Source organism: Pristis pectinata, chromosome 11 (genome assembly GCF_009764475.1).
Source record: "Pristis pectinata isolate sPriPec2 chromosome 11, sPriPec2.1.pri, whole genome shotgun sequence".
Classification (NCBI taxonomy): domain Eukaryota; kingdom Metazoa; phylum Chordata; class Chondrichthyes; order Rhinopristiformes; family Pristidae; genus Pristis; species Pristis pectinata.
Genome location: NC_067415.1, coordinates 33,281,204 through 33,295,410, shown reverse-complemented (window position 1 = coordinate 33,295,410; position 14,207 = coordinate 33,281,204). Strand labels below are relative to the sequence as shown.

The following is a 14,207-nucleotide window of genomic DNA, read 5'->3' as shown; positions in this document are numbered from 1 at the left end:
TCTCCTTAAACACAGAGGAACAACACTGGCTATCCTCCAGTCCTCTGGGACCTTACTCAAGGCTACAAAAATCTCGGTCAAGGCCACAGCAATCTCCTCTCTTGTCTCTCTTAATAATCTAGAATAGGCCTGGGATCCCATCAGGCTATGGGGACTTATCCATCTTAATGTTCTTCAAGAGACCCAACACTCCTCTGTCTTGACATCATCATGCCGTAGAATATCAGCATACCCTTCTCTGATCTCACTGTTCTCCATGTGCTCCTCCTTGGTGAATACCCCATGTGAAGTATCTGTTTAGTACCATGTCTACTTCCTCTGGATCCAGACATACATTCCCTGTGTCCTTGAGTGGTCATCTCCCTAATTACCCTCTTGCTTTTACAGTATGTATAAAAAGCCTTGGGATTGTCTTTAATCCTACTCGCCAAAGACATTTCATGGCCCCTTTGAGCCCTCCCAATTCCCTGTTTAAGTTCTTGCTTTCTTTATATTCCTCAAAGGCCCTGTCAGACTTCCTTCACCTGGAGTAGAAAAAAATATGCAAGCTAGAATTTTGATTAAAATAATTCATTTAGTGCTATCCCCTGTAACAGATCAAATACACCCTCAAATACATTATGTAATTATGGAAAACATGATAAAGATATTATTTCTCCTCGGCACTTGATTCTAAGAGTATAAAAATAACATTATTTAGCACAAGATTTCACTTTAACCAGTTCTATATGTGGAGAGTTAATAATATTACTTTTTCAGTTAATGCATACAATTCTGAGTCAAGGAAATTAACCAATTCTGGTCAGTTTATGTTGAAGCCCCTCCCATCACAGAGCCTCTGAAAGCCCCCTCCAAAGCACTATTATGTTTGCCAATGAGTTATCCAGTCTTAAATAGGCAAATCACAATATAAACTGAAATTTGCAAAGTATTAAATTTTCTAAAACACATGCCACGCACGTATTTACAATCTCAGTACAGGTTCCACAATGCAAGCACCTGGCCTCAAAGCTGTTGACTGACAACAAAGGTTCTTGGTCAACACCATCAGCCTTCACTGTCATTTTGTTGTTTGGTTATTTGTGCTCACATGTATGATTTTGAATTTTTACTACCACTTTGTCAAACGAAAATGAATAATGTAGAAATTCCCCTATTCTAGATTAAATGTGCCTGTTTAATGGCAGAGTAAACATTCACATCACTCTCAACTTGTCCCATATTCGCAAATTGGACAATTCTTTGAAACGGAGATAATTTTTTCTAGATATGTACCATATCTGCTGACAGATCAAAATGGTACTGTGCTTTGGGAATTGAAGTAGTCATGCAACTAAATACCTATCAATCTATTTCTAGAGTTTGAATAATTTTTACTTATCGGCCATAAAGGGTTTTGGGATGCATCCCGAGTTTGGGAAAGCCATTAAATAAATGCAAAATTATTTTTTTCTGCGTCTGGATGGATCAGTTTCTTGAATGCAACGTTTGAACATTTCCACTATGCACTAAATACTGCTTATAGCAACAATTTTTTTTAAATAGTAAAATGATTTACTACATGGAAATCATATTGATCTATATTATTCAATATTATTCTGATCAGTGATCTAACTTCTTGAAAATGTTAAATATTGACATATTCCTCAGAAATCTGTAAATTAGTGGCACAAGTAGAATCTCAACAAATATTAATTATTATTTTATTAATTCAATTTGCAATATGGCTTCAACTTTTAAAAGTTACATATTTCATTATTGAGAAATATATTATTTTTAAGGTGAATAATTCAGAAAAGGCAGAGAAGAGGCAACAGGAAGGTCCACAAAAACACAAATTGAGGTATGGTATCAAACTAAGATAAATTGCATTTAAATAAAGCAAATTTAACACAATCAAATTTCCTAAGGCATTTTATGGGAACAATCATCAGACAAAATTTGACATCATTCCACATACAGCAACTTGGATTGATGAGTTGCCAAACCAGAAGTCAGCAAAAGTCAGCAGATGGGTGAACAAGACTTAGAGAAAATTAGGATACATAAAGCAGAGATCTGAATGTACATTTTTGATAGCGCAAGATGGAAAGTTTTCCAATGATCAAGATAATAAATGAGTTTAAAGGTTACAAAAGCATGTGTGGTTTCAGCGTCAGATGAGCTGATTAGTACAATGAACTATGCACACTCCAGATCATGGTTACAAAAAGCCTACAAGAGAATTGTGCAAAAGGCTACAATGAATTTAAAATAACATCCTAATTACCTTCTGGCAGAAGATTCACTTTCAAAACACTATTCAAAGATTATAATGGACAACTGCCTAACGAACAAATTACCCATGTACAAATGAATGTATCATAAAAAGACTGTATTTATAAAAAGACTCTGTGCCTTAGCTTATTCATTGCTGAGTATTTCCAGCAAGTTCTGTTTCAACTGCATGGTTGCAAATTCACCCTACCAGATACTCTCTTTTTAAATATACTTAAGATCTAGTGATTCCATAAAGTGAAACTAATCTAAGTGAATACTCCTGGTCCTAAATATAGTATTTAGGTTCTTTGATTTGACACACCTGTATGTGAAATCACTTCAGGACCAGAATAATTTTGCTGATGATTAACATTTTATGCTCAAATTTCATACAAGAGGTTGGACAAATAAAACACTGGGAAATAAGACTTAGGGTAATCAAGAGCACTGCAACACCAAGACATTAAATCATCTTACTGAGTGAATGTTAAAGTGTAATAAATATTAAAATTAAACTCATTTCAATTTGTCCACTATAAACTGATCTGTTAACCTGGATGAAATGTTTAATGAAGCCTATATACAAAAAATTACATTGATGTATTAAAAGAAATAAAACAATGCAGTGCAAAAAACTCGAGACACAAAAGACTGCTGATGATGGAATCTGGAGCAACACAAAAGGGGCTGGAGGAACTCAGCGGGTCAGGCAGTATCTGTGGAGGGAAATGGACAGTCGATGTTTCGGGTTAGAACACAGAACAGTACAGCACAGGAACAGGCCCTTCAGCCCACGATGTTGTGCCAAGCTAACTAAATTAGTAATCAAATGTCCAACTAAACTAAACCCTTCTGCCTACTCTATGTCCATATCCCTCTATTTCCTGCACATTCATGTGCCTATTTAAGATCCTCTTGAATCCCTCTATCGTATTTGCCACCACCCCTGGCAGCGCATTCCAGGCATCCACCACTCTGTGTAAAACTTGCCCTGCACATCTACACTGAACTTAGCCCCTCTCACCTTAAATGCATGCCCTCTGGTATTAGACATTTCAATCTTGGTAAAAAGATACCAGCTGTCTACTCTATCTATGCCTCTCACAATCTTATAAACCTCTATCAAATCTCCCCACAGCTCCAGAGAAAACAACCCTTGTCCAACCTCTCCTTATAGCACATGCCCTCTAATCCAGGCAGCAGCCTAGTAAACCTCTCCAAAGCTTCCACATCTTTCCTGTAAGGGGGCGACCAGAATTGAATGCAATACTCGAGATGCGGCTTAATTAGAGTTTTATAAAGCTGCAACATAACTTCCTGACTCTTGAACTCAATTCCTCAACTAATAAAGGCAAACATGCCATATGCCTTCTTTACCATCCCATCAACCTGCATAGCCACTTGCAGGGAGCTATGGACTTGGACCCCAAGATTCCTCTGCACATCAACACTCTTAAGGGTCTTGCCATTAACAGTGTACTGTCCCTTTACATTTGATCTCCCAAAGTGCAACACTTCCCATTTGGCCGGTTAAACTCTGTTTGCCATTTCTCCATTCATATCTGCAACTGATTGATAGTCCGCTGTATCCTTTGGCAGTCTTCTATGCTATCCACAACACCACCAATCTTCATATCATCGGCAAAATTACCAACCCACCCATCTAGGTTTTCATCCAGGTCATTTAATATACATCACAAACAGCAGAGGTCCCAGTATCGATCCCTGCGGAACACCACTAGTCATAGACCTCTAGCCAGAATAAGCCCAAAGACCACTACCCTCTGTCTTCTATGGCTAAGCCAATTCTGAATCCAAGTGCCAATTTTGAATCCAACTGCCAATTTACCATGCATCTTAATCTTCTCAATGAGCCTCCCATGAGGGACCTTGTCAAACACCTTACTAAATTCAATGTAAACAACATCTACAGCTCTACCTTCCTCAGAGACCCTTCACCCGAAACATCGACTGTCCATTTCTCTCCACAGATGCTGCCTGTCCTGCTGAGTTCCTCCAGTGCCTGTTTTATTACTCCAGTGCATGAAATCATCACTATCATTTGCTACTATACTCAGTATCAGCTGCTGTTAGACATCAACTGTGGATGTTTTCCTATTTAAAAAATTATACCCCATCCCTTCCTCCAACCCTTTTTTGCATTACCGGAGGCTATTTCTAAACAGGCTGAATTAGTTGGAAGTCTGGCTCACAGGCTCTATGAATTGTTAAAAGACTTAGGAATACTATGTTGACCAGCAACCATCTTCAGAGATTTACTATCAAGATGTATATTCAGAATTAACGGTCCAGATTATGCAGTTAGTGGTGAACCAGTCACATGCTCCACTGAATGTCACGGTAAGGTGTCATGGCTCTATATGGCAGAGTGATTATGAGTCTAGAAATCTTTTCCCTAGAAGTCAACTGATGCATGTCAGTTTAATTTAATTTTAAATTTAAGATAGATGGACTTTTATTAACAAAAGGCAGCAATTGGTACAGGAAAAATGAAGCTGTATGGAGTTAGATTACAGATCAGCCATTGAAGGCAAAGTCAGCCTAAGGGTTCAAAAATTATTCTTGTTACTAGCAAATTGCAACAAGAGAAAACAGTAATTACAAAGCTCTAGCTATCGTACAACATAATTGCATCATGAAAAAAATAACTAGAACATAATGTGTTAGGGCATATGACCATGGACTGATCATGGAAAACTATCCTTAAGTATAATTTATTTAGCTAGATTCAAAAAAATTAAACTCTACTTAGTTCACTCATTACATGGTTTAATAGTTTGTTTTTTTTTATGTATTTTGACCCTTTTCTCTGCAGAGGAGGAACAAACAGAATAAGCAAACTATTTCAATGTTGTTTCAGCTGCAGCAGGAGCATGGGAAAGAGCACAGGTCATTATCTAAAATGTTGTCTCTTCATTTAACTAGTGTATACTTCGAGTTACCAGTTTTCAGTCTTTCTCCCTCTAGCAACCTGCATTATGCTGAGAAAATTCCCAAATGCCCATCATTTGTGTTCAAATGGGCAAAAGTTGTATCTCTTCTTCCTCCTGGCAGAGACTCTCCATAGCTGTCTCTGACAGCAGAGTATGCATTTGCGAGGCAAGTTTTTTTGTTTTATACAGAGTGTAGTAGGTGCTGGAACATGCTGCCAGAGGAGGTAGTAGAAGCAGTTATGATAGCAATGTTTAAGAGGCATTTAGACAGTCACATGAACAGGCAGAGAATAGAGAGATAAGGGTCACGTGCAGGAAGATGGAATTGTTTAGAAGACATCATGGTCAGCACAGACATCATGGACCAAAGGGCCTGTTCCTGTGCTGCACAGTTCTATGTTCTACTCCCAAGACAACCTCAACCTGAGATGTGGATTAATAGATCAATACAGTAATCACAATGTTAATACAAGATGGGAAGATGTTCTCAGAAACTAGCAAGAGTGGGTAAATTATTGTCTGGTTATACACAGAGACACTTCATATCATAGCATTTCGATCCCTGCAGGAAATGCAAGAAAAAGTTTTTAAAAAAAAAAGCTTCTATGGATGAGGTATATTAGCTACAAGGTTTGACTGGAGAAGCTGGGGTTGCTCTTGAAGCAAAGAAAGTTGAGAGAAAGTTTCATGAGGCATACAAGATACAGTGCTAAGTTTATAAAGGGTAAACAGAGAGAAGCTATTCCCATGAATGGATGGTTCAAAGACTGTTAGATGGGCAAACCATATGTCTGTCATAATCACTCTCACTAAATGGACCACAACCACAGGATAAACACCTGATCTTACTTTATTCATCTGTGGTTTACTCCTCACCCTGCTGAAGAATGCACAAGACACAAAAGAACAGGTGAGGACTGTGAGTGGGGTACACAAGTTGTGCACTCACTGATGAAATGTTGGTGCCATGGAACTAAATAGCACATTTTTGTCCTCTTCAATCAAATGTTAATTATTGGGAACTTGTTTGTGGCTGTGAGATTAAAAATCTCCTTGACATGCATCCTGGCTTTATTTCATCAGTGAGTGAACTAAGAAGAGCCTGAATATAATGATTCAGGTTCTTCTTAATTCACTGTTTAGTAATAAGAAATTCATATTCCTTTCTTTTGTCTTCTAATGTACAGGTAGTATAGCCTCAAAGGACCTAATTTCTTCTAAGGAAGTACTAACACAAGCTATAAATCAGCTTACTCAATAGATTTTGTAGTATTCACTTAGAGATTCACTGTTCACAAAATTCTGCCGTCAGGGGCAGCTATGAGAGTCTATGCCAGGAGGAGGAGGGGATACAATCTTTGCTCAGCTGAACACAATGCTAAAAGAACAGCTATCATCATTGGGAAGGAGAATGCTACCAGGGCATCAGACAATGTGATGCACACATTCCCCACGATAATCAAGGTGTTCCCTGTAAACACCAATGGAATAATGGAGAAATTCATTATGAATATATCTGCCAGGAAGGGAGTGGTTCCCTCATGAAACTTGAAGTATGACTTTCCAAAGCATCTATGATTATGGCTGCACAGACTTCATGTGTAAGATAGAGAATGTTGATTTAATTTTCAAAGGCTTCAATTCGGCACATTAGGGCTCTCTGGAGACAACATTGAGTTTACCAATTTTAGGTAATGAATATTTACAGAATTTTCATTCCAGCTCTCTTGTACAGTGATATCAGGTAAATTCTATATTTTTGCTTTTGTTATCTTGCACTGTCATCCAGCAGAATCACAGAATGACAGAGTACTTTCAGGATTTTCTGTTTTTATTTCTTATTTCCAGAAAATGCAGTATTTCATTTCTGCAGTTAGTTTATTAGGTGATTGCACCCAGCTATTAAGAATTAAAATGGGGATGAAAATTAGGTCAAGATATCACACCTTCACGAGCCAAAAGAGTATGTAGTAAAACATCCAGTTACCAGATTACATTGGACCCCACAGTTAATGATTGGCTCTATTTACAAATAAATAACATTGCAAATAAACAGAATTGTAGTCTAAGTAATGTACAAGAAGTCACTATTGCATCTGCAATTGAGAATGACAGATATTCTGATGGTGCTATACATTGATTGAAAGGTGATCTTACTTTAGAAGCTATTCGCGAGAGCCTTTCATTCTGATCCCCTGCAGTCGTCATTTTTTCTTGTCTAACCAAATCCTGTAGACTCTGATTGTCATCATCCTGAAAGTACCTAATCCGTTCTCCCTTATGGTGAGTCTCAATCTGAAACAAACATGTTTTATTACAATTGCATCAATTATATAAAATGCCACCAAATTTCTCAGCCAATCCATCTTAGAAGCAATATTATAGCTTTATTATAATTCAGAGCTTCATGCAAAATATCTGAATAAAATGAATCAAGGATAACAGAAAAAAGTAACATTATTGCATAACTTCCTTTTTATAAGTCAAGGCTTCTCAAGCCAGCTCCACCATTCAATGCAATCATAGCTGATCTATGCTGGCCTCAACTCCTCTTCTGGCCCAGTTACCCTCAATTCCTCAATCTTTCAAACAGTTATCTATTTTCATCTTAAGTACATCTAATGATTTGGCTTCCATCACTCTCGAGGACAGAGAATTCCAGAGGTTCACTAGCCTCTGACAGAAGAAATTTCTACGCACCTTGGCTTTAAATGACTGGTCCCTTATCTTATAGTTATGTCCCCTTGTTTGATACTCTTGTACTAGTGAAAACATCTCAACATCTTGAGATTTTATATGCTTGAACAATGGCACCCTTCATTCTTCTAAACTCCAAGGAATACAGACCCAAACTGCCTAGCATCTCTTGAGGGGACAAATGTCTCATCCCAGGAATCAGTCTGGTACCTCCGATGTTATGACATCCTTTTTTTTAGGTAAGGGGATCAAAGCTGTGCACATTATTCCAAATATGGTCTCACCAACATCCTGTACAACTGCAACAAAACCTATTTTTAAATTCCAACCCCTTTGTAATAAAGGCCAAAATACCATTTGCCTTCTTAACTACATGTTCGACCTGCCTGCTAACCTTTTGTGATGCATGCACCTGAACACTTAGATCCCTCCAAACTTCACTCATTTGTAATCTACCTTTTTTTGATTCCTCTTATTGAAGTGCTGACCTCATAGTTCCCCACACTGAACACAATTTGCCAGGTTTTTGCTCAATCCTCAATCTGTCCATACCCTCACAACATGCCCTTCCACCTATTGGCAAACTTGGAAACCATACATTTCAATTCCCTCCTTCAAGTCATTAATGTAAATAGTAAACAATTGACCACTTCCTAGGGCAACTCCACCAATTACATTCTTCCTACCTTTTCCTTTGGTTAAATACAATCATTCTCATAAAATCTGCAGCAGATACTTAATGATACTTATATACAAAGAATACCTTTTTTTAAACTCTGGCTAACAGAATAACAAAGACTGCTTCTCTGGGTCCATACCCTGAAATTAATCTGTCCTTACATTGATGTTGATTCACCCATTGAGTACTTCTCCAGTTTTGTTTAAAAATGACTGATTTTAGAAACTTCCTACTTAGCTTTACATTTCATTCTAGACAGGTTTACTTTTGGGACAATGCCCTTTGTCAAAGTTCTCCACTGACAGTGGTCAATATCCTTTCTTCTTCATGAGTAATTCACCCATCGGGCTTGTCTGCATTTCCTCCTTTAACTCCAATTTTTCTGTATTATTTCTCTCTCCTTCACTACTGTGGTGCTTTTGTTGTACACATTTCATATCATGTTTTTTTCCCTCCAATCTCAAAATCTGCACACTCTTTTGAGCTTTCTGCATTATCCCTTTGGTGATTTTATTATTGTTTATTTTTTATGTAGCTTAAGGTCATATAAGTCATTTATTGTTTCTATGATTCTGTTTTATTTCTTTTACTTTCCTACTGATCATCATCAACATTAACTGAAATGGCTGTTTATCTCTTAGCCTTCAATATGATGAAAGGTATCCAAAGAAATGACAAGTATTTACATAGTACCTTTAACATTAGTAAAATACGAAGGCATGTCATAGGACCTTTACAAAACAAAATTTGAGAGAGAGCAAAATAAAGAGAGATTAGAGCAAATGACCAAAAGCTTAGACATAATTACAACACTATAGCAGAAAAGAGAAATATGACAGCAAGAAAGAGTCTCACAATTACCATTTTTAAAGGCTTTAGGACAACTAAAGCACTTTCCAGCCGATGAAGTACTTTTTAAGTATTGACTATGCAATAATAGAAGAAACTCTCACAGCAATGTAATAATGACCACCCTTTATAGTGATGTTCGTTCAGAGAAGTGTACAATTATTATTGGCTGCTTTACTAATCAACTGGTACAGAAACAATTTTTAATCAGTCTGTCATTTACTACTGTTTTTCCTCTGGGAAGGATCCTTACTTAGATTAATTTAGTACTTACTAACAAACGTCAGGCTTTTTGTCTACATTGCAGGAAGGATATGTTATGAAAGCAGCAGAGAGGGTTCAGAGGAGAGTTAAAAAGATGTTGTCAGCAATAGAGGAAAGATTGGCTAAAGCAGGGAAGGACAAGATGGTGAGGTCTAATTAGGTTGAATAGGATGGACCTATTTCCCTTACTATAGAATTCAATAACTATGGATCACAAATTTGGGTAATATGTGAAAGGATAAGAAGTGGAAACATTCTTGACCCAGGGTGGAGGAGTGGGGGAGGAGGTCTGGGGTTCTGGAACTCAGTGAATAACAGCGTAGTGGAAGCAGAAACCACCATCAATAAAATACTCTGAAATTAATTTGAAGTGGAATTTTGACACTTGGCAAGAAGCCCAACCGACATCTTGGAAGCAATTACTGATGTTTTGACTTGAAGAAATGTCTATTAATCATAATAAAGATTATCTACAATTTACCGTTTGTCTCTTCTTTTTTCCTTCTGTACGGATCATGGATTCTGCTGATGTACCAACAGGCCACACTCTACCTGATGGATCAGTTCGAACAAGTACCACCTCATGATCTTCATCTGTGGGCTAGATTTTTTTAAAAAGACATAACCACTTTGTTAAATAAATATATTTCTTTCATAATTTAACCTGTTCCAACTTTCAAAAGTATTGTACAATATGGCAGGAAGTTACAATGCACACATTTTCAGTCCACATGTGAGCAGGCAAGAAAATGAATTACAAGCTGGAGAACAGATGAGCAGATATGAGGGCCTCTTGTCCATCTCCTATACTTATTTCTTATGTTCTTCTATTGTGTATCCATGCAAGGTACTTTTACCATTGCATCAATATAGGTGCAAGTCACCAAATCAAATAAGGAAAATAGACTGAAAGAACTTTCGCAGAACAAACTACGGGGATAATCATTAGTTTGAATGGACACCCATCTTTCAAGCAGGAAGCATCCATAATTTAACAGTAGAATAGCCTGCACCCAATATATGAAAAAAAGTATACATAAATTTCTTTCCCATCACCTCCAAAATCTACCCTCTGTGCTGTCTCTGCTCAGACACTTAAGAAAAAGCTCATTTTCCCATGTCATGAATGGGAAAATGATCCACCCAGGTATTACATGGGCCAGGTCTGCCAGAGGCCGCCAACGTGGGAAATAGAGACTTAACTTTTCTGGTTTTCATGATCTCCTCATCATTCTATATCGTACGCAGCCTTCTCTTCCAGAAAACAGCCCCTGCCTCCCTAATCTATATTTGCAATTCTCTCATCACAGGAACCACTCTCGTAAATCAATGCTCTAGTTGAGGCTGTACCAGTAGTTTATAAAATTTCAACATGACTTCCCCACTTTTACATTCTATGTTCCATTGACAACTACTTCCTCAACCTGCCTTGCCACTTTCAATGACTTAGTCCCCAAGTTCCTGCACCTCTTTTAAAATAGTATCCTTTATTGTATATTGGCTCTCCTCATTTCTCTATTCAAAATGCATCAACTTACATTTCTTTACCTTAAACTTTATCTGCTACATGTCCAGCCATTTCCCTATTCTACCAGCCTTTTGACATTCTGTTGCAATGTATCATTATCCTCTTTGCACATCACAGTTTTTGTTTAAAAACTGTGGCTTGCACTATCAAGGTTAGGTCATTAACATATATCTGAAAAAGCAATAGTTCTAACAACAATCCCTGAGGAACACCACTGTTTACTTTCCTCCAGCCCAAAAAACAACCATTCATCACAACTGTTACTTAGCCAACTTCATGTCATGATATCAATGTCCCTTTTTTTTGCCAGGTGCTCCAACTTTGCCGATAAGCCTGTTATGCGGCTCCTTATCAATTGCATTCCTCTCATCAGCTTTATCCGTTACGTCATCAAAATTTCCATCAGATTGGTCAAACATGATGCTGTCATATGGGAGGTTAGAACAAGCTCTACCCATGAAACAGTTATAAAATCTATTTGCTGTCTCAGCCATGTCCCCAGGACACTCAAACATCTAACTCTTAAAATTCAATAAAACAATTAAAAATGAAAAGCAAAAATATTAAAATACAAAAAATTTTGAAACGAAGATATTTAAGCACTGTCAATGAATATTTTATTTCTTGCAGTCATTCCTTGTATTTGAGATGAGTGGGACTGATATTCTGCACCAGTCGAACTTGGGGAATTAAACACTAAAGATATGCAGCAACTTTGTGCTCAATCCACGAGGAAACCAAATCAGAATGTAAAATACCAATGAAGTACAGCCTGCAAGTCTGGGATGAGCAGGTCTACCTGCAAATTCTGGTTAAAAAAAAAACACCATACTGCTGGCAGTTCAGCACTAAACCACTGGTAATTCCCAAAATGTTCTGGCTCACCTGTCCAAAGCAGGAAATTCACATCATTAATTTTGTTGGATTTGCAGGAAAACTACATTGTTGTCATTGATGAGAAACTATTAATATAGCAGTATTTGTACAACATGTAGCTTCAAAGTAGTTGCAATATAACTAAATGTATATTTTAAGAATAACATTCGGTAAGTTCTTGAATACCTTTCCCATCAATTAAATGATTTAGTTATGTCTAGGCAACTGACAAGGAAGATCAAAGTTGAGCTGCTTTTATCTAAAATTTTAAATGAGTAAGATTTTGGAATCATTGGGCAAAAACGCATAACAACAATTCAGTTCTGTCATATTGAGATTAAAATAATTTAAAATATGATACATCTTCAATGTGTGCCAGACATTCTTTGATGCAGTTTAAGGTAGTTCACAGGACCCATATGTCAAAAGATAAGCTAGCTCGTTTTTATCAACATATAAATCCTATATGTGACAGATGTAAATCGAATGTGGCTTCTTTAACACATATGTTTTGGTCTTGTCCTCTTTTGGAAAAATATTGGAAAGATATTTTTAACATTATTTCAAATGTATTGAAGATTGACTTACAACCTCATCCTATCACTGCAATTTTTGGATTTCCAAGGATAGAGTCTGGCCATCTATCTGCCTCCGCTAACCGTATGATTGCTTTTGTTACATTAATGGCCAAATGATCCATTTTGCTTAAATGGAAGGATCCAATATCCCCTACTACTTTTCAATGGTCCTCTCAAACTATATCATGTTTAAACTTGGAAAAAATTAGGAGTGGTACTGTTGATCCTTTGCTTAAATTTGAGGAAGTTTGGAGTCCATTTATTCAATATTTTCACATGATATAGATCCCCTTGTAATAGCCTTTTAACTTAGAGGAATAGAGTCGATGACATAATATTGCTCTGTTTCTGAGTAATTTTAGTCCAGTTTTTTTTTGAATTTTTTTTTCTTTAGTTTAGTTTGGTTTGATATACTGTTTATAAATTTTCTTATTGTTTTGGGGACTTTTTTTTCTTTCTTTTATATTTTATAATAAATCTTTTTCTTTCCTTTCTTTTATATTATATTCATTCACTAAGAGATCGCTGGATCTATAGATTTTTTTTATACACTTTATTGTTTTTTATGATTATCCATGCCATGATTATTCTTCTGATTTCTTTGTATTACATGTACAAACATTGATGTTGTATATTAATCTGTATTAATTTGAAAACTAATAAATAGATTGAAAAAGAAAGTAAAATATGTAGAATTTAGTTCACTAATATTTGTTCATCCACAGCTAAAAGATTGACTATTTGTCATTTTCTAAAGCACTAATATCTTGAGTTCAAGTGATGTTGGCAGGTTCCCCCAGTAATTTCCATTTCGTACTCAATATCATGTTTAATGTAACATGCTTGATTTATTGTATAAACAAAGTCAGTGTTTTTTATTTAGAATAAAAGTGCATCTATCCAGTGAACTTGACCTTCAACTTTAAAAAGTTAATAGTCCCATGTCTCCAGAGATGACTTTATAGCAATTACTTTAAAAACAAATCATGGATAACCTAAATTAAAACCGACAGAGATATATTGCATAAACTGCGAAGTAACTATGTGCGCACTGAAAAATTCCAGATTATGAAATCTGTCTTTTATGGAGCTATATCCATGATAACAGATCAGAATGGAATTACCCTCAAGGCCGAGAGCAGAAGTACATCATAACATCATCCCTTAATGGCACAACCCTAATTTTAAGAATAATTATGCCCTTTTGTTCTGGATTCTCAGCAGATAAGAAATAGTTTCGAAGTACCCTAAGAGACACCCTTATTCAGTTTAAATAATTAAATGAGATCACCTTTTTAATATTCTATACTTCAGTGAACATATGCAACCTGTCCTCATAATTTAACCATTTTGGCCTTGGTATCATTATAGCGTTTCTCCCACTATATGGCCCATATGCCCTTCTGCAGGTGATACACAGTCACAGAATTAAGGCAAAGTACTAAAACTAGCTTTTTAATCTATCAAAACATCTCTCAATTAAATTGTACTTTAAAAAAAAATGAAGCAAAGATGGATTTTAA

The 14,207-nt window shown here is 36.5% G+C and overlaps 1 protein-coding gene across 3 annotated transcripts in view; it reads right to left on the bottom strand.

The window, feature by feature from the left end:
- The window catches only part of cwf19l2 (CWF19 like cell cycle control factor 2), an 83,140-nt gene that overhangs the window by 15,316 nt on the left and 53,617 nt on the right, over nt 1–14,207 (bottom strand). For all 3 annotated transcript variants that reach the window (XM_052026109.1, XM_052026110.1, XM_052026111.1), the window contains 2 exons: nt 10,184–10,303; nt 7,371–7,508 (listed from right to left, as the gene is read on the bottom strand). In XM_052026109.1, the coding sequence (XP_051882069.1) occupies nt 7,371–7,508; nt 10,184–10,303 (258 nt within the window). The remainder of the gene's footprint in view (nt 1–7,370; nt 7,509–10,183; nt 10,304–14,207) is intronic.